We start from the raw sequence: 22,171 nt of genomic DNA, 5'->3' as shown, positions 1-22,171 counted from the left end.
TGGATAAAAAGATAACAGTTTATCGTTTACATTGTGATAATCATTATTGATTGTTTTGGCACTTTATTTGATTTGTTTTTAAAGTCTTTCAATTGTTGGTTATAGAAAAACTCGTTTTCCTTAAAAAAAATCAACTAATTCTTCTTCCTCTTTAATAGTAAATTTAGGCTCCCTGTCTCCTCCGCGTTCATCATCTTTCGGTTGATCCTCTTCGTGGGAAGCAGAGTCTGTGTTGGAACTTTGTGAAGAACTTTCTTCACGGGCATTTGCTTTCTCAAAATACATTCTGGCCACCCTTCCCACGCTGTTGGATGACATACTGGGGACTGAAGACACGGGCTCAGCGGCTTCTATTTACAACACTTTTAGTCAAGTATGGTGGCTGATAGGGACTCATACATTTATTTATTTTATTGAAAAAAAAAAATACTTATGAAAACCTTGTAAATAAATTTAAAAGGATGACAACAAATACAATCTACGTTTTAATTGAGAAATAACGATTTTTGTCAAGGTATTTAGAAAGCCTTAATGGCATGATATAAATGAAAAATATATTTATATATTTAGTGGCCACCATCCTACGCTTATTTTATCACGGTTGCTTGCGACCTTCTCGCGACATGTTTTCGAGTGCATGCGAGCTGTAAGAAACCTGTTAGAGACCAAGCGACTAAAGACCGTTAATCGACCATGAAGTTTCAACTGCAACCTCCTTGCGACCTGCTGCCCACCGCTTGCAACCGGTTAGTAACCTGTTTGCAACTAAGCGACTAAAGACCGTCAATCGACCGTGCAGTTACAGGTGGTATGCGACTGGTTTTAGTCTGGTTACAGCGACCTACTGGCAACCAAGAGGAGACCTATAGGCAACCTCTCAGTTACCAATCGTTTTCATTATCAGTCGCACTGGTTGTCGGTGCCAAAAAAATGGCCTTCGTGTGTCAACGATCGCAGGCGACCTGTTTGCAACCTAATGCGACCACTTTAAAACCTAGGGCAACCTCCTTGCGACTGAGGTTGCAAAGAGGTTGCCAAAAGGTTGCAAGCGCAGTGTGACCCAGCCTTAAAATGATGTACTGGTACATGTATCTCATGACATATAATTTCAGAGACAAATGCATGTGTTTTTATATATTTTACAGGATTCTAACGCAGTTCTGTATCCAGCAAAGGGGGTATTTTTCTGAAGAAGTTAACCTTTTATCATGAAACATTCGTGTACCTAGATCAAATTTTACCAGGAGCAGACCTTATTTTCTTGGCATAAAATGGCGGTTCGTTTAAACCACTCGAACCCCGTGAAACCACTGTGGGATTTCAATACAGATAACTTTCCAGTATTGTTTCTTTCCATTCTTTTTTTTTTGCTTTTTTAATGAAAAGTTTTTGTTCATATATACATTACTTGATGCTGATTTGCAATGGCAGAGTGTAACATTTCCCTATAACTTACAATAGCAAACATCACATATTCATAACACCATATGTTAGATATGATAGACCCAATGGCAGACAATTCAATCAATAAAAACTACAAACAACACACAGGAGAGATGGAATTAGATCAGAATTACAGTAAATGGATGAATCTTTATTAAGTGCCATATCAATTTTTAATTTTTGTCTATGGCGCAGTACACAATAAGCAGCATTTCAGTGTCACAAAAATAGAAGCTTCAGATTAATCTCTCACTGAGGACGTCAGGTGAAGCCAACCAAAACACTAATGACATAAAAAGAGCTTGCAGACTCGAGGGTGGGTGTTTCAATGCATGATGTGAACACATTTCACGTAAAAGATAATGAAGGATCCAAACAGCAGTTAACCATGATGGCAACGAAGAAATTTGTGGCCGTCCTTTTGGCAGGATATGCTCTACTTATGATATGGTTTGGCGCGTCGAATTCTTCATCTTTATGGTTTCGGGTTCAGCCTCAGACGAAATTTATTGAAGATTTAATTCTTCAGACGACATCTTCTATGTCTAAAGGGCACTGTGCACTCCACTGTCTTGGACACAACAGCTGCCTAGGTGCATATTACTGCGGTAACACAAAGACTTGTGCTCTTACCAATTTCAACTGTTCCGGCGTTCAGGCGGGGTTCCTGTTGAGTGACCCAAACTGCTTATACATAGAGGCACGGAATCGCAAAGTATCTTGTCTGGTGAGTTATATTTTATCAGTTAAAAGGATCTATGTCGAGACAAAATGTTGCATTTTATCTTAACTCGATCTACACCTCGGATATGTTATTAAATGTTAATAGATATTACCATCCACTGGTAATGAAACATCTTGTTTTTCACGGATGTCTTCAAATTTTAGTATTAAGGATTTCTTTCATTACTGATGCCATTAGAAATAGTCTTGCAAATGTTACTATTCCAAAGTCTGTTAAAACAGAAAATTTGGAAAGAATGAAAAAGTCAAAGTAGAAAATAGCTAAATTATATGGAATTATTAAAAATACAAAGAAAATCATTTTTTCCTACTTACATTGGCTGTTTTAATACCAATTTTACCGAAATCATTTAGCTTTAAATAAATGGTCATTTTGTCATTCAAGTCAGTTAATCTTGTAAGTCCAATATGCACATTTTGGAAAACAGAAAAATGTGAACACAAAAACCTTTGCTTTGCTCTTAAAATAATCGTATAGAAAATATGTAAGGAAAGTGACCAACTAAATGGTCAGTGGCGTTATTTACATTTTTAGCCGTTGAAATGATCGGATAACCAGCAAAGAATTATAACGTTATGTGAATGCTTTAGAGTGTTTTTAAATGTTTAAGATAACGCTTTAATAAGTAATATATATGTATATTTTAAAGATTGTAACAGCACTGTGTAAGACACGAGAAATATGCACTTTAAAAAGTCAAAATAACCAAACAAGCACTCAGTCTCGCTTTGACAGGTACTGAGTAGTTTACCATGAAAAGTTTTAGCTAAATATCATCAACTGTGTATACACACAGATATTATTCACGACACCTATGCCAACTGAAATAACGAGCGAGTTCCTAAGAATATTAATATTAAAGCAAAAGCCACACAATCCACAGGTTTATCTAAAACACTATTAATTTATTCGTAAGTAATTTTTTGCTGAGTTTGAAAAAAATCTGGTTAAATATAAACAGTTCTGTATACAGGAATAGTTATAGTGTAATATTGCACGGTATGAAAAGTAGAAAAAGCACCATGGGATGTTCAATAATGATATGGCCCATCCCCTACGTCGCAATAGCTCTACAAGGTCGACCAGGCTAAACAAATGGGTTTCCATAGACACTAGATTCTTGCATGAAATAATCTATAATCATGGCTATTTTTATAATAAAAACATTCATAATGTCATTACTTTGTTTCAGAAAAGGTGTTTTGACAAAGTGTTTTCATAATATCATTAAAATACGAAAGAATCGACATTTTGGCCAATATATTTCTAACTGTGGTAAAATAAGCAAAATGTTCATAGGCTTGGTTGTTGGATATACATGAAAATTCTCAAACACAAGCCTAAAATTTTCCGTACCGTTAGCTTACGGCCAACCTGGTCGAAGGCCTTCATCAGACCGACGTGAGACTTGCCTGTAACTGACAATAGCAAGCAACAGATTTTTCGAAACGTAAGTTTTTGAAACGATGCAACTAACGAAAGTTAAGATAATCAATCAAACTACCCCAGTACAGGAACTATACAATATATATATATATATATATATATATGCTTTTAAATTACATTTAAGTTAATGTATTTATGTTTGTAATTGTGGTATCGATCGTTTTGCCAATGTCATTAGTCCAATTTCCTTTCAGAAAGATCAACCAGGTATCAAATTGAAATTGTAGTTCAAGGCTTCTATGCCTTTGGTTCCTTCATAACATAAATTGTGTGCTGTTAAAACTCTTTATGTATAAACTTCACTTTCCATACTATCCAATTAAGAGAAGTAAGTCAACTACATTTCGTCATGGTTTTCTGTTCTGAATAAACAAAAGATCACTCACCCGCGCAATTCTCAATAGAAACACGAAAAGCAATAGTTAATGTTTTCTAGAAAAACTCATTTCCTAGTGTTTGTTACACATGGATATGTTAAAAATCACATCCTGAATATGCCTGTAATGATGACACCTGTAGACTTTTATCAGTGTGGAAAGAAATAAAAAAAACACTGAATATTGAGGCTTGAAAGGCTTCGGAAAAAAGTCCTCTGTTGTGTAATAATAATAAGCAGCAATTTGATAGCGTCCTGAACCTTTCTTAAAAACGAAGATTTATCGATTACCCAAATGTATGAAAAGCAGTAAAAAGGAGTTTGGGGAGAAGGGTGAAAATATCCTTAAAATGTTCAGGCGGTGCGATAGAATGTACGTAAAGATTGTTCACCTTATCCGTTTTAAAGTACGGAAATAAATATTGCCATGTTATGAAATAATACTGTCACATCAAAAATACATCAGAGTGAATTAATTTGCTAATGCAAGTTGTTGCCTTTACAGCAACGTTTTGTACTCTGAGTGTGTGTGAATACTGTAATATCGATTTCAAAGGAATATCAGTCAACTGAAAAGCTATCAGCACCGTTTTACATGATAACAGCTGTAATTTGGCGCCAGGAAAATTACTTGGAATGTTAACATCTGACGTAGACAATATGGAGATAAAGTACATGTAACACCTTTATTTAATGAAAATAATTAGTGGTCCTAAGACTTTCTTTTACTGGTCTATAAAACACAACACTGAGAATTTGCACATAATTTATTAAACAGAATTCATATTAGTACACATCATAAGATAAAGAATATAGTGTAAGAATGCAAGTAAGAGTGGAGGATAAATAATGTCAATAAGTAATTAATGAAAAGATATAAAAATACTGACGTTGGTGACACAGTAAATACAGTAAGGACCACATCAATGCTTGTATACTATATTATTTCAGGAATGCGGATGTAAAAATGGTGGGACTTGTGTCCAATTAACTGATGTTTCTGGTAAATGTGCCTGCCCTGTCCCTTACGGTGGATTAAACTGTGAACGTAACCGTAAGTAATATCCAAAGACATACTGGTCGTATTCTAGATAAACATTATATTTTCACTGGTGGCTTTTAAAGACATAACGTTTAATATCCCATTAAGCGTTTCCAATAGTGAACCACGTTGCCATCATTAATCAGTTTACATATACTTGGGTAATAAAGGACACGTTATATTTTATTATACTAATTATATCAAATTATTTCTATCACGTTCGTATGCTTTAAGTCACGTGTCCACCGCAGTTTGAGGTTACGTTCAGGACAAGTTGCTACAGTTTTAACATGACACTGAAAGGCAACTTCTACCAGGCTAAAGCCCACTGCGAGTCAATGGGAGCGAGGCTTGTTGCCGTTGACGATGAAGAGGAGCACACTTTTATTAGACAATATATTATGGCTGACGAAGGTAAGGAAAAATTTATGATATTACATCATCTGACGTCGGTATACTAGTGCATTTTACAGTGATTTATAACAAAAAAAAGGCCTCAACAACAGTACAATCGTGTGTAATAGTATGTGTTACCCACAATTGTAGTACTTGAACTTTGCAAATTACTCAACATTTTCGTCTTGCAATCTACTTAGACAGTAATAGTGTCTCTTGTAAGTTGGTACCAGTTGTCACAATTAAATTTCTACAGCATCCAATACATTGGCGGCCATTTTGGAATTTGTTGACCGGTCGATAAATTTGATCAGAGGGCTACGGCTCTAATTTGACATAGTATGTCAAAAGGTAACCACATGCAAAATTTGGTGCTTTTATCCGCCGTGTCACGATTTGGCCACATTGCCCCTAAGCCACCCCACTAAATGTCAATTATTTACCTGCAGCTCGCAGCGCCACCTCCTGGTTTACCGCAGCAACAGAAGCCTCTGAAGGTACCTGGTTATTGTCCGGATGGGGCGACATTCCAGCACCATTTACTGCATGGGCCCCAGGTATTAAACTCGCATATTTCCATGTGTATTTTCATATTTTATTTTCACAATTTTGTCTTTGAATAACCTGAATGGAATGTGTCTGATAAATTTTCAAAACTATCTTACTTGGTATGTATTGCCATGCTGAAGTGCTCTTAAATACTGTTAGAAGTAAAAATAAAGCGATGATACCAAGCAGAAAATGCCAAATTTGAACTGAAAATTGCCATTATCGGCTTTAAATGGAAGAAGATTTCAAACAATGTAACTCAAACGAAATGACCTGATGTTAATTTTATTTGCATAATAAGAAGAATCAATTTTCCAAGAGTAATTTCCATTCCAGGTGAACCAAATAACAATGGGGGCAATCAAGACTGTGTACAATACTATAAAGCCACCAAGCTTTTTGATGACATTCAATGCAGTAACAGTATTAACTTCATATGTGAAACAGAGGCGACCTAGAAAACGACGCACACATTGAAAATATATACAGGATGCAATCCGTATGAGAAGGAACTAATAATAATACAATTTTCCTGGATTGAATTTTATCAATAAGTTATATATTCAAAACTGCATGTACATGTAAACTATGCTTCTTGTTGCCTATGGTTTGTTGATTTCGACTTACAGATTGAGTGTCCGTAAGTAAAAACAAAACGGCCAAATAACTCTAGGGATTTTTTCCAACAGGCCCTCGGTAACCATTTCAATTAAATTAGTCGTGGAGAATATAAGGAAACGTCTTCATATTTAAACAGCAACACAGATAGTTGTATCATGTTTTACGCTTTCAATATATTTTATGGGATTTCTTCCGATGCTGTTATTGTTGTCAATTTAGCTTATGAGATCAACGTTTTTATGCTTCCTGCTGTCAAATTTGCGTTGGATACTTTTTCTAAGGTCAGCACTGCTGCTCTCTTTGCCATTTTCCTATGTTACACCGCCCATCTGTAAAGAAGACATTTCTAACCAGATCACTATTTGGCCGCAATCACAACCTCATTCTGCGATTTTACTTTCCTCTAATTTCACGTGTTTATCAGAAATGAAAAAAATGTACTTTCAATAATTTATTTTGCTTTTTATTCCAAATGGCGTGGTTATCTGTCATGGTAATTTGCATAACATTCAAGTCGTGTATCAAAAGACAAAAGAGAATTAAACAATAATTTAAAAAAAAAAAAAAAAAAAAAAAAAAAAAAAAAAAAACCCGGACCAAGCCAGCTCTTACACACACAGAATAAAAAGAACTGACAATGTAATTTACCCTCAAATTGTAATGTGATTTCTACAGTTTCTTGTAACCAGCATGTGTCAAATATGGCGGAACCATACTGCTACACTATTTGTGATGTTTACAGTGCTGGCTGAAAATTTCCAGAAATCGTCAGACACAGTTTTATTACTGAACGACTGGTCAAATGCCGCATTAGTTTTTTGTAGACGTAATCTCCAACACAGCCACAAATCCGGTTAATGCACCGCATGGATATCCCTTTGCCGTTCAATGCTCGAATATCCTTCAAGTGGGATCCATTCCTACCGCCACATGCTTAGTAACTTGAACTTGTTTGGGTCGAAATCAACCTAGTTTACCAACTAAAGGGTTTAAATTAAATTTCAGACTCAGATGTTCTCATTAACACCCTAAACCCACTGAATATATCACATTAACAATATTAATACATGTAACGCCGTGAAACGAAAGAAATCCACATTCTTAATAAATCTGAGGACACTATGTGAGATGCACAGTGAATTCTAATGATCTCTTATTCGAGGCGCTGAATTCGACTTCATACACCGACTGATCGTGATTGTGGTAGAGGAAATCCAAATAAGATTGGCTGAGACAACGCATTCCAATACTGACATCAAAGGCTCTACTGTGATAAGGGGATGGCGTGCAACCTGTACTACAGGTTGTCGTACAGTGTCGCGGGATTCTAACGTTACCAATAGGCCGCATGGCCTCCTCACAGGCCAGATCCCGATGTAGTCAACTTCCTAAAAGACCACAACCTTATTAGGACCTGGCCCAGACCACATCCCAATTGGGTCTTTGGATTGTTAACAGCATAATGAGCATGTTAATTGACCAAGTAAATTACAGGTGAATTAATCTACCACAGCAAATTAATTATCAAGTATAAACAGATCACCCGTGTTAGTAATACCTTAGGGCAGTGAGAAGATAGTGGCCATGGCAGTTTCCGATAATCTTCGACATGTGTACAGGCACTATATATTGTCAAGAAAATTACATCAGAAAGCAGGATTTACTGGCCGGATTATTTATAATAAGAGCAAGTGTGGAAATAATACTTTCACACAGAATATAGTAAATAAAATGATTATATAAATCATGTACACTAATTTCTTATCATGGTTCAATGATTGATGTGATTGGTATCAGCTAGTACTCAGTAAAGTGGCTATGCCGGAAGACAATATTTTCCATGAAATGAAGTAATAAATACTAAATGAGAAATCTGCAGAAATAGCCATTAGCGGGTTGCAAGCGCGGTAATAAAACAAATGTTTTTTAATAACGAAAGCGTTTCGGGGATTATTTAGGACAAGGAGAAAGTCACACGTCTATGACCCAATATATCTCGTAGGTGATTTTATGTCACTGAAAGTCAGATTTGTTTTTAGCTTATCCGTTATTACTCTTTTTGTTAACATATTATGATAGGTGGGAAGAGTCATTATGGGGTCCATTTTTTAGCAATAGAATTTCATCACAGATAAATTTTCAGAATTTTTTCTCTCTTTCGTTTTTTTCTTTTCTAATTCTAATTTTTTGTTTATATATACATTTCACTTGATACTGATTTACACTGGTAATAGAGGTAAACATTGGATGGAAGTCAATCAATCAAAACTACAAATAACACATAAGAAATATCCCTCAAGATCACAGTTACAGTAAATGGAATACGCTTTACTTAGTGCTGTATCAATTTTTAATTTTTGTTAGTGGCACAGTACACAATAAGCAGCGTTTCAGTGTTACAAAAAAGGACGCTTCCCATTAATCTCTCACTGAGAACGTCAGGGGATGCCAACCTAAACACTTATAACTGAAAACGAGCTTGCAGGCTCCAGCGGTTGGTGTAACAATAGATACTGTGAACACATTTCACGTAAAAGATATTGAAGAATTCAAAAAGCAGTCTGAAGATGTCATCGAAGAAAATTGTGACTGTCCTTTTGTCAGAATGTGCTCTACTTATGATATGGTTTGGCCTGTCGAATTCTTCATCTTTATGGTTTCGGGTTCAGCCTCAGACGAAATTTATTGAAGATTTAATTCTTCAGACGACATGTTCATTGTCTAAAGAGGAGTGCGCTCTCCAATGTCTGGGGCATAGAAGCTGCCTAGGTGCATATTACTGCGGTAACTCAAAGACTTGTGCTCTTACCAATTTCAACTGTGCCGGCGTTCAGGCGGGGTTCTTGTTGAGTGACCCAAACTGCTTCTACATAGAGGCACGGAATCGCAAAGTATCTTGTGTGGTAAGTTATATTTAATCAGTTAAAGGGATTTATGTCGAGACAAAATGTTGCATTTCATCTTAATTCAATCTACGCCGTGTGTAGATCATGAGATTATCCTCTGGTAACGAAATATCATTTTAACTGTTTTTCACGGATCTCTTTGAGATTTTAGCTGCAGTGTTTTTATCATCGCTGATGTCATTAGAAACAGTAAAGTCATGCAAATGTTTACTACACCAATATATGTTAAAACAGAAAACTTGAAAAGAATGAAAAAAGTCAAAGTAGAAAATAACTAAATTATGTGGAATTAAAAATACAAACAGCGATATCAATGGAATAATATCAATGGAATAATATCAATGGAATAATATGACAACGAATTTGCAACACAAGCTCTAGAAGTTAAAAGTACCCTTTCCTTGATTTTCACGCCAATGAAAAAGGCCAAAGTAGAAAATAACTAAATTATGTGGAATTAAAAATACAAACAGCGATATCAATGGAATGATATCAATGGAATAATTTGACAACGAATTTGCAATACAAGCTCTAGAAGTTAAAAGTACCTTTCTGGGATTTTCACGCCAATGTGAATTTTACTCGAGATTTAAAAAAATCCATCTCTGCACTTAAATCCATGTTTAATACCAATTTTTATGAAATGATTTAGCTAGTTAGTCATTTAAGCCAGTTAAGCTTGTAAGTCCAATATGCACATTTTGGAAAGCAGAAAAACGTAAATACAAAAACTGTTTTGCTTTGCTCTCAAAATAATCGTAAATAAATTATGTAAGGAAAGTGACTTTCTATGGTCAGTGGCATTATTTACATTTTTAGTCCAACCAGCAAAGGCACTTTAAACGTTGTGCGAATACTTTAGAAAATGTTTTAAAATGTTTAAGATAACGTCTTAATAATGTAAAAGATATGTTTATTTTTTTGAGATTTATTTTTGAAAGGCATCAGAAATATGCACTTTGAAAAGCACCTCGTCAAAATAACTGTGGTAACAAGCACTCAGTCTCAAAGAAGACATCTTTGAAAGGTACCTTACCACAAAAAGTTTAAGCTCAATATCATGCTCTGAGTTTATACACAGATGTTATTTACGACACCTATGCCAACTGAAATTACGAGAGAGTTCCTTAGAATGTTAACATTAAAGCAAAATCCACACAATCCACACGTTTATCTAAAACACTGTCAATTTGCTTGAAAGTAATTTTTGCAGAGTTTCAAAAAATCTGGTACAAGGTGAACGTTTGGCATACAGGAACGATCCTTTAAAATAAATGTAAGATTGCAGTGTATCAAATAGAGAAAAACACAAAAGTATCTTCATTAATAATGATAAAGCCCTACGCCTGCGTCGCAACAACACCGCACGTCGAATAGGCTAAACAAAGGTTTTCCCACTTGATTACACGCTTCTTGCATAAAATAATCATAAAGCTAGCTATTTTTATAATTAAAAAAATATTTCATAATGTTATAACTATGTTTCAGAAAAGGGTTTTTGACTAAATGTTTTCATAGTGCTATTAAAGCATTAAAGAATTGACATTTTGACCAAGATATTTCAGGATGCAATAGAATATTTTTATAATATTTAAAACACAAGACCTGAGAGGTGTAGCCTTATTGGTAAATTATTAGATGCTATAAATGTAATTTTTTTGTGAATTTGCCATTATGTCATTTTTATTCAAACAAATACTACCATTTCATCAAATTTCTAAAGGCCTGGGATTTAATCTTGCCTGTGATATATTTACTGTGTGTTTTGTGTATCCAAGGCGACTTAATGCTGATTTTGCACTGGTTAAATTATGCACCCCTTCCCTTTAGCTGACAACAGCAAACAAATTTTCTCAACGCAATTCGCTTGAAACAATTAAACTAGCGAACGTTAAGATAATCAATCAAACTACCCCAAATCAAGAACTACACAAAATAGATGCTTTTAAATGACATTAAAAGAAATGCATTAATTTTTGTACGTGTGGTATCGATCGTTTTGTCATTGGCATTAGTACAGTTTTCTGTTCAGAAAGACCAACCCGGCGTTTCACATGAAAATGTCACCTGTGAACTTTTTGGACTAGGCCAGATCCCTGTTTGTTGACTGACAAAATCACACTTGACCCTGTATATATAAGATAACGCACAAACTATTAGCTGTAATAAAAATATTCCTTTTCTATCATGCACCATCAAATGGTAAAATACAAAACAGATGACTCGCACATAATAAATTGAGCGAAGTAGCTATTTATATTATAAAATAAAGGATAACCTGTAAGAATGTGAGTAAGACAGGAGGATATAATTATAATACTGTTTTGTGTTTTGAGTGTCAATATGTAATTAAATAAAAAACTGGCAACGGTGTCTAAGATACAAACACTGACTTTGGTGACACAGTAAATGCAGTAAGGACCACAGCAATGCTTGTGTACTATATTATTTCAGGAATGTGGATGTAAAAATGGCGGGACTTGTGTCCAATTAACTGAGGGTTCCGGTAAATGTGCCTGCCCTGTCCCTTACGGCGGATTAAACTGTGAACGTAAGTATTATCTAGGAACATACTGTTCATATTCAAGATGAGCATTATATTTTCACTGGTGGTTTTTAAAGAATGAACGTTTAATATCCCATTAAGCGTTTCCAACAGTGAACCACGTTGCCATTATTGCCTTCGTATTTATGGTGTAAATCAGTTTACATATACATGTACTTGGATAATGAAAGACGTTATATTTTTTATATTAATTATATGGAATGATTTGTATACTTTAAGTGACGTGTCCACCGCAGTTTGAGGTTTCGTTCAGGACAAGTTGCTACAGTTTCAACATGACACTGAAAGGCAACTTCTACCAGGCTGAAGCCCACTGCGAGTCAATGGGAGCGAGGCTTGTTGCCGTTGACGATGAAGAGGAGCACACTTTTATTAGACAATATATTATGGCCGACGAAGGTAAGGAAAAATTTATGATATTACATCATCTGACGTCGGTATACTAGTGCATTTTACAGTGATTTATAACAAAAAAAAAAGGCCTCAACAACAGTACAATCGTGTGTAATAGTATGTGTTACCCACAATTGTAGTACTTGAACTTTGCACAATACTCAACATTTTCGTCTTGCAATCTACTTAGACAGTAATAGTGTCTCTTGTAAGTTGGTACCAGTTGTCACAATTAAATTTCTACAGCATCCAATACATTGGCGGCCATTTTGGAATTTTTTGACCGGTCGATAAATTTGATCAGAGGGCTACTGCTCTAATTTGACATAGTATGTCAAAAGGTAACCACATGCAAAATTTGGTGCTTTTATCCGCCGTGTCACGATTTGGCCACATTGCCCCTAAGCCACCCCACTAAATGTCAATTATTTACCTGCAGCTTGCAGCGCCACCTCCTGGTTTACCGCAGCAACAAAAGCCTCTGAAGGTACCTGGTTATTGTCCGGATGGGGCGACATTCCAGCACCATTTACTGCATGGGCCCCAGGTATTAAACTCGCATATTTCCATGTGTATTTTCATATTTTATTTTTACAATTTTGTCTTTGAATAACCTGAATGGAATGTGTCTGATAAATTTTCAAAACTATCTTACTTGGTATGTATTGCCATGCTGAAGTGCTCTTAAATACTGTTAGAAGTAAAAATAAAGCGATGATACCAAGCAGAAAATGCCAAATTTGAACTGAAAATTGCCATTATCGGCTTTAAATGGAAGAAGATTTCAAACAATGTAACTCAAACGAAATGACCTGATGTTAATTTTATTTGCATAATAAGAAGAATCAATTTTCCAAGAGTAATTTCCATTCCAGGTGAACCAAATAACATTGGGGGCAATCAAGACTGTGTACGATACTATAAAGCCACCAAGCTTTTTGATGACATTCAATGCAGTGATAGTTTTAACTTTATATGTGAAACAGAGGCGACCTAGAAAACGACGCACACTGAAAAAATATATAAAGGATATAAACAGAGGCGACCTAGACAATGACACATTGAAAATATATACAGGATGCAATCCGTATGAGAAGGAACTAATAATAATACAATTTTCCTGGATTGAATTTTATCAATAAGTTATATATTCAAAACTGCATGTAAACTATGCTTCTTGTTGCCTATGGTTTGTTGATTCCGACTTACAGATTGAGTGTCCGTAAGTAAAAACAAAACGGCCAAAGAACTCTAGGGATTTTTTCCAACAGGCCCTCGGTAACCATTTCAATTAAATTAGTCGTGGAGAAGATAAGGAAACGTCTTCATATTTAAACAGCAACACAGATAGTTGTATCATGTTTTACGCTTTCAATATATTTTATGGGATTTCTTCTGATGCTGTTTTTGTTGTCAAATTACCTTATGAGATCAAGGTTTTCTTTTTGCTTCCTGCTGTCAAATTTGCCTACAGATACTTTTTCTAAGGTCAACACTGCTGCTCTCTTCGCCATTTTTCTATGTTACACCGCCCATCTGTAAAGAAGACATTTCTAACCAGATCACTATTTGGCCGCATTCACAATCTCATTCTGCGATTTTAGTTTCCTCTAATTTCACGTGTTTATTGAAATAAAAAATGTACTTTCAATAATTTTTTTGCTTTTTATTCCAAATGGCGTGGTTATCCGTCGTGGTTATTTGCATAAAATTCAGGTCGTGTTTCAAAAGACAAAAGAAAATAACAAAAGAAAAACAATAATCTTTAAAAACGGACCAAGCCAGCTCTTACACACACAGAATAAAAAGAATAGACAATGTATTTACCCTCAAATTGTAATGTGATTTCTACCGTTTCTTGTAACCCGCACATGTCAAATATGGCGGAACCATACCGCTACATTATTTGTGATGTTTATATTGTTGGGACTAAATTTCCAGAAATCGTCAGACACAGTTATATAACTGATCGACTGGACAAATGCCGCATTAGTTTTTTGTAGACGTTATCTCCAACACAGCCCCAAATCCGGTAAATGCACTGCATGGATATATCTGGGCCGTCCTATGCTCCAATATCCTTCATGTGGGATCCATTCCTACCGCCATATGTTAAGTAACTTGCACGTGTTTGGGTGGAAAACAAACCACGACTGGAAAACAAACCAGTACCTATTCAAGGGTTATAAATATAAATTCAGACACAGATGTTCTCATTAACACCCTAAACCCATTGAATATAACACATTAACAATATTAATACATGTAACGCCGTGAAAAGAAAGAAATCCACATTCTTAATATATTTGAGGACACTATTTCAGATGCATATAGTGGCTTCTAGTGATTTCTTATTTGAGGCACAGAATTCGACTTCACACACCGACTGATCGTGAATGTGGTAGGGGAGATTAAAACAAGAAATCTGGTTGAGACAACGCAATCAAATATCGACATCAAAGGCTCTACTGTACGGTGATAAGGGGTTGGCGGTGTAACCTGTACTACAGGTTGTAGTACAGTGCCGCTGGAATCTAACCTTACCAATAGGCCGCATGGACTCCTACCCCTGCACCGCATGGTCGGACAATAGAGCATGCACGATAATTACAGGGTAGGAGTATTGGCAATAATCCTTTTCGAACAATCAAATCAGTCGGTCCAACGAACACACTCTGCTCCTAAAATGACTCACGTCAGTTTTCTTTTGTCGCTAATGGAAATAAATTGCTATCGACATGAGCAAACAATAGACGTAACGCCCTGTTTGACGTGTGTGTGTGTGTGTGTGTGTGTGTGTGTGTGTGTGTCACAGGCCAGAACCCAATGTAATCTACTTTCTAAATGACCCACACTACAACCCAATTAGGACTTGGCCCAGAGCACATCCCAATGGGGTCTTTGGATTGTTAACAGCATAATGAACATGTTAATTGGCCAAGTAATTTACGAGTGAGCTGCCTCCCACAGCAAATTAATCTGTAGGCAAGCGCCATACCCTATAAAGTAAAAACAGATCAGCCGAAGTCTCCTTTTCACGTTTTTCTCCCATTCTACAACGATCTGTTGACAACTGACAGGTGTTAGCAATATGTTAGAGTAGTGGGAAGATAGTTGCCATGATTTGAATTTGATTAAAACTGTTAAAAGTATATTTTGAAGGTATTTCTACTCGGGTGGTAACGTCCTGGGCTAATCGTCATTGGTACGATTTCCACTCAGTCCCGTTATTTTCTTATATATTTTTTAAATTATCATTATTATTATTAATAATAAGGGCAAGTGTGGAAATAAGACTTTCACACAGATTATATTACATAAAAAAGATTCTACAAATCATGTATACTAATCTCTTATCATGGTTCAGTGATTGATGTAATGGGAATCAGCTAGTAGACAGTAACGTGGCTCCTCCGCAAGACAATATTTTACATCAAATGAAGTAATAAATGTTAAATGAGAAATCTGCAGAGGTAGTTAGCCATAAGCGGGTTGCACGCACGATAATAAAGCAAATATTTTTAATGACGAAAGCGTTTCAGGGATTATTTAGGGCCAGGAGAAAGACACACGTCTATGAGACGATAGATCTCGAAGGTGATTTTATGTCACTGAAAGTCAGATTATTTTTTGCTAATATGTTATTTCTCTTTTTGTAAACATATTATAATAGGTGGGAAGAGGTATTAGGGGATCCTTTTTAAGCAATAGAATTTTATCACAGATAAATTTTCAGTATTGCTTCTTTCCTTTCGTTTTTTCTAATTCTAATTTTTCGTATATACATTTCACTTGATACTGATTTGCACTGGTTTAATATTCTCCTGTAACTGACAGTTACAAACATCAAATTTTCAAAACCCCATCTGTTTGAAATGATTAATCTCAGTAAACTCAATCAATCAAAACTACAATTAACACACAAGAAAGATGATTTCATATTACAATTACAGTGAATGGTTTAATCTTTACTAAGTGCCATATCAATTTTTAATTTTTGTCAGTGGCACAGTACACAATAAACAGCGTTTCAGTGTTACAAAAAAAGGACGCTTCAGATTAATTTCTCACTGAGGAAGTCAGGTGAAGCCAACCGAAACACTAATAACTGAAAACGAGCTTGCAGTCTGCAGCGGTTGGTGTAACAATAGATGCTGTGAACACATTTCACGTGAGAGATATTGAAGAATTCAAAAAGTAGTTTGGAGATGTCAACGAAGAATATAGTGACTGTCCTTTTGTCAGAATGTGCTCTACTTATGGTATGGTTTGGCGTGTCGAATTCTTCATCTTTATGGTTTCGGGTTCAGCCTCAGACGAAATTTATTGAAACTTTGATTCTTCTGACGACATGTTCTTTGTCTAAAGAGGAGTGCGCACTCCACTGTCTGGGGCATAGAAGCTGCCTAGGTGCATATTACTGCGGTAACACAAAGACTTGTGCTCTTACCAATTTCAACTGTGCCGGCGTTCAGGCGGAGTTCCTGTTGAGTGACCCCAACTGCTCCTACTTAGAGGCATGCAGTCGCACAGTATCTTGTCTGGTAAGTTATATTTTATCAGTTAAAAGGATCCATGTCGAGACAAAATGTTGCATTTCATCTTAATTCAATCTACGGCGTGTGTAGATCATGAGATTATTCTCTGGTAACGAAATAGCCATGTTTAATACCAATTTTTATGAACTGATATAGCTCGTTAATCATTTAAGCCAGTTAAGCTTGTAAGTCCAATATGCACATTTTGGAAAGCAGAAAAACGTAAATACTAAAACTGTTTTGCTTTGCTCTCAAAATAATCGTATAGAAAATATGTAAGGAAAGTGACTATCTATGGTCAGTGGCATTATTTACATTTTTAGTCCAACCAGCAAAGGCACTTTAAACGTTGTGTGGATACTTTAGAAAATGTTTTAAAATGTTTAAGATAACGTCTTAATAATGTAAAAGATATGTTTATTTTTTTAAGATTTATTTTTGAAAGGCATCAGAAATATGCACTTTGAAAAGTATCTCGTCAAAATAACTGTGGTAACAAGCACTCAGTCTCAAAGACGACATCTTTGAAAGGTACCTTACCACAAAAAGTTTAAGCTCAATATCATGCTCTGAGTTTATACACAGATGTTATTTACGACACCTATGCCAACTGAAATTACGAGCGAGTTCCTTAGAATGTTAACATTAAAGCAAAATCCACACAATCCACACGTTTATCTAAAACACTGTCAATTTGCTTGAAAGTAATTTTTGCAGAGTTTCAAAAAATCTGGTACAAGGTGAACGTTTGGCATACAGGAACGATCCTTTAAAATAAATGTAAGATTGCAGTGTATCAAATAGAGAAAAACACAAAAGTATCTTCATTAATAATGATAAAGCCCTACGCCTGCGTCGCAACAACACCGCACGTCGAATAGGCTAAACAAAGGTTTTCCCACTTGATTACACGCTTCTTGCATAAAATAATCATAAAGCTAGCTATTTTTATAATTAAAAAAATATTTTATAATGTTATAACTATGTTTCAGAAAAGGGGTTTTGACTAAATGTTTTCATAGTGCTATTAAAGCATTAAAGAATTGACATTTTGACCAAGATATTTCAGGATGCAATAGAATATTTTTATAATATTTAAAACACAAGACCTGAGAGGTGTAGCCTTATTGGTAAATTATTAGATGCTATAAATGTATTTTTTTTTGTGAATTTGCCATTATGTCATTTTTATTCAAACAAATACTACCATTTCATCAAATTTCTAAAGGCCTGGGATTTAATCTTGCCTGTGATATATTTACTGTGTGTTTTGTGTATCCAAGGCGACTTAATGCTGATTTTGCACTGGTTAAATTATGCACCCCTTCCCTGTAGCTGACAACAGCAAACAAATTTTCTCAACGCAATTCGCTTGAAACAATTAAACTAGCGAAAGTTAAGATAATCAATCAAACTACCCCAAATCAAGAACTACACAAAATAGATGCTTTGAAATGACATTAAAAGAAATGCATTAATTTTTGTACGTGTGGTATCGATCGTTTTGTCATTGGCATTAGTACAGTTTTCTCTTCAGAAAGACCAACCCGGCGTTTCACATGAAAATGTCACCTGTGAACTTTTTGGACTAGGCCAGATCCCTGTTTGTTGACTGACAAAATCACACTTGACCCTGTAAATATAAGATAACGCACAAACTATTAGCTGTAATAAAAATATTCCTTTTCTATCATGCACCATCAAATGGTAAAATACAAAACAGATGACTCGCACATAATAAATTGAGCGAAGTAGCTATTTATATTATAAAATAAAGGATAACCTGTAAGAATGTGAGTAAGACAGGAGGATATAATTATAATACTGTTTTGTGTTTTGAGTGTCAATATGTAATTAAATAAAAAACTGGCAACGGTGTCTAAGATACAAACACTGACTTTGGTGACACAGTAAATGCAGTAAGGACCACAGCAATGCTTGTGTACTATATTATTTCAGGAATGTGGATGTAAAAATGGCGGGACTTGTGTCCAATTAACTGAGGGTTCCGGTAAATGTGCCTGCCCTGTCCCTTACGGCGGATTAAACTGTGAACGTTAGTATTATCTAGGAACATACTGGTCATATTCAAGATGACCATTATATTTTCACTGGTGGTTTTTAAAGAATGAACGTTTAATATCCCATTGAGCGTTTCCAACAGTGAACCACGTTGCCATTATTGCCTTCGTATTTATGGTGTAAATCAGTTTACATATACGTGTACTTGGATAATGAAAGACGTTATATTTTTTATTAATTATATGGAATGATTTGTATACTTTAAGTAACGTGTCCACCGCAGTTTGAGGTTTCGTTCAGGACAAGTTGCTACAGTTTCAACATGACACTGAAAGGCAACTTCTACCAGGCTAAAGCCCACTGCGAGTCAATGGGAGCGAGACTTGTCGCCGTTGACAATGAAGAGGAACACACTTTTATTAGACAACATATTATGGCCGACGAAGGTAAGGGAAATTTATGATATTACATCATCTGACATCGGTATACTAGTGCGTTTTACAGTGATTTATAACAAAAAAGGCCTCAACAACAGTACAATCGCGTGAATTGTGTTATCCACACGTACTTAAACTTTGCAAATTACTCAATGTTTTCGTCTTGCAATCTACTTAGACAGTAATTGTGTCTCTTATAAGTTGGTACCAGTTGTCACAATTATATTTCTGTAGAATTCAATACATTGGCGGCCATTTTGGATTTTTTTACCCATCGGTAATTTTTTCAGAGAGCTACGGCTCTAATTCGACATAGTGTGTCAAAGGGTAACCACATGCAAAATTTGGTGATTTAATCCGTCGTGTCAATTATTTATCTTCAGCACGGAGTGCCGTCGGCTGGTGGACCTCACTAACAGATGATGCCTCTGAAGGTACCTGGGTATTGTCCGGGTGGGGCGACATTCCAGCACCGTTTATTGCATGGGGTCCAGGTATAAAACTCGTATATTTTCATGTGTATTTTCATATTTTAGTTACAACAATTTTGTCCTTAAATTACACGAACCGAATCTATCTGAGATATTTTCAAGACTACCTTACTTGGTATTTACCTTCGTTGTCATGTATTGCCAAGCTGAAGTGCTCTTAAATAGAAGTGGAAATAGAGCGATGATGCCGAGCAGGAAATGCCATGTTTGATGTCGGTTTATTTTTCGTTTCTATATATTACATTAAAGGAGGTTTAAAACAATGTCATTCAAACGAAATCTTCTGATGGTGATTTTATTTGCATTATCAATTTCCCACAAGTTATTTCCATTCTAGGGGAACCAAATAGCCAAGGGGGCAATCAAGACTGTGTACAATACCATTCCATCACCAAGCTTTTTGATGACGAGCAATGCAGTCGTACAATTAACTTTATATGTGAAACAGAAGCGACCTAGAAAACGACGGATACTGGGAAAATATATACAGGATACAATCCGTATGAGAACCTATATTTACACAATAATACGATCTTTCTGGATCTCATTTTATTCATATCTTCTATATTTAAAAACTATACTTGTATGGTTGGCGAAGTATACTTCGTGTTGCCTATGGTTTGTTGACTCCGGCTTGCAGACTGACTGTCTGTAAGAGAAAACACGACGGCCATATAACCTTAGGGAATTTTTTTCAACGAGCTTTAGGTAAAACATTTCAAATGAATTAGTTGTAGAGAAAATACGGAATCGTCATCATTCTTAAACGGCACCATGGATAGTTGTATCATGTTTTACGCTTTCAAGATAATTTATAAGATTTCTTCCGATGCTGTTATTGTTGTCAATGTAGCTTATGAGATCAACATTTTTATGCTGCCTGCTGTCAAATTTGCCTACGGATACTTTTTCTAACGTCAACACTGCTGCTCTTTCCGTCATTTTCTTACGTTACACCGTCCATTAGTAATGAAGACATTTCTTATCGGATTGCTCTTTCAGATTACTACATACACCGTTACATGAGTGGAATTCTATGGTTTTATATACAAATGCATCTTTCTTTTAATGGGCTCATACATGCGAATAATAAGATTGTCCGCCTTAAAACTATATTAGATAAAACCTAGGATTACAAACATTGGTTGTCTGAACATGCACTAATATACGTGACGTACTGGTATCTTATGCTTGTGCGCTTCCTGTATTACATGTCGTGGACTCGCCCGCACGAAAATGCAGTAGTATCGAAGTAGCAAAGAAGCATTAACGCAGTAGTGTGGAGCATATTTGCAGTAGAAATGCAGTATAGCCTACTGCAATTCTACTTCAAAAATTACATAGAGTTGTACAGAGGAGGAGCATTAATGCAGTAGATTAGCAGCATGATAGAAGCATGTTTCAAATATGCTAATTAGCTCCCAATGCAAAGCAGATTTGAGGCATATTTGCAGTATGATTGCAGTAGTCTACTGCGCTGGAGCATCTACTGCGTTTTCGTGCGGGCGTTTTCATTAAATTTCGTCAGGAAGACTTTTATTTTGCTTCCATTTAGTCTGTCCTATATTTAGATGCGTGGACTGTATTAATAAGCTAATATATTTGCATCATCCATCGTGTCCCGAGTAATTTTTATTTACACTTCATCTAATATAGGGTGTTTTTGGTCATGGTTTATGACTGCTGGATCCTGTTCAGCAACCAGATAATATATTTTCTCCTGTTTGTATGTTGTATATTTTTTGTCATGTGCCGATGTATCGTCTGTCTGAAATCCTGTATGAAATGTACATATTATGACGTTTATGATATAGCATATCTTTGCAGTGTATTCCAGAGCGTTACTCTGCGATTTTAGGATCCTCTAATTTTACGTGTTTGTTAGAAATAAAATAATGTATTTACAATAATTTGTTGTGCTTTCCTTTCAAAAGGCATGGTTATCCGCCGTGGTATTTTGCATAACATTTAGGTCGTGTTTCGTGAATTGTAAGAAATGTATCAAAAGACAAAATAGCATTGAACGATAATTAAAGCGGACTAGACGAGCACTTAAAAACAGAATAAAAAGTATATAATTAACCCTCAATTTGTAATGCAATTTTACCCCCGTTTCTTGTCAAATATAACCTAACCATACCGCTGCATTATTTGTGAAATATGAAGGTGATGGCACAGAATTGCCAGAGTCTTAGAGACA

General features: G+C 35.6%; 3 protein-coding genes across 3 annotated transcripts; all 3 read left to right on the top strand.

The window, feature by feature from the left end:
• Positions 1-1,664: 1,664 nt before the first annotated feature.
• LOC106177967 (uncharacterized) lies at positions 1,665-7,465 on the top strand. Its single transcript, XM_013560926.2, has 5 exons — positions 1,665-2,170; positions 4,962-5,064; positions 5,287-5,466; positions 5,898-6,005; positions 6,334-7,465. Exons 1-5 carry the CDS (start codon positions 1,772-1,774, stop codon positions 6,453-6,455), a joined length of 912 nt encoding a protein of 303 aa, XP_013416380.2. The 5' UTR covers positions 1,665-1,771; the 3' UTR covers positions 6,456-7,465.
• A 4,508-nt stretch (positions 7,466-11,973) lies between these two features.
• On the top strand, positions 11,974-14,119 carry LOC106164390 (perlucin-like). Its single transcript, XM_086997950.1, has 4 exons — positions 11,974-12,075; positions 12,310-12,489; positions 12,923-13,030; positions 13,359-14,119. The coding sequence occupies exons 2-4, from the start codon at positions 12,366-12,368 to the stop codon at positions 13,478-13,480; spliced, it is 354 nt and encodes a 117-aa protein (XP_086854076.1). The 5' UTR covers positions 11,974-12,075; positions 12,310-12,365; the 3' UTR covers positions 13,481-14,119.
• A 2,526-nt stretch (positions 14,120-16,645) lies between these two features.
• Positions 16,646-21,881, top strand: LOC106164391 (brevican core protein-like). The gene is made up of 5 exons (XM_013542285.3): positions 16,646-17,027; positions 18,981-19,077; positions 19,310-19,489; positions 19,864-19,974; positions 20,309-21,881. Exons 1-5 carry the CDS (start codon positions 16,692-16,694, stop codon positions 20,428-20,430), a joined length of 846 nt encoding a protein of 281 aa, XP_013397739.2. The 5' UTR covers positions 16,646-16,691; the 3' UTR covers positions 20,431-21,881.
• Positions 21,882-22,171: the final 290 nt, after the last annotated feature.

Source organism: Lingula anatina, chromosome 10, assembly GCF_051362555.1.
Source record: "Lingula anatina isolate TDL-2025a chromosome 10, LinAna3.0, whole genome shotgun sequence".
NCBI lineage: Eukaryota > Metazoa > Brachiopoda > Lingulata > Lingulida > Lingulidae > Lingula > Lingula anatina.
The sequence above is the reverse complement of the archived record's forward strand: the minus strand, read 5'-3'. Positions and strand labels throughout refer to the sequence as shown.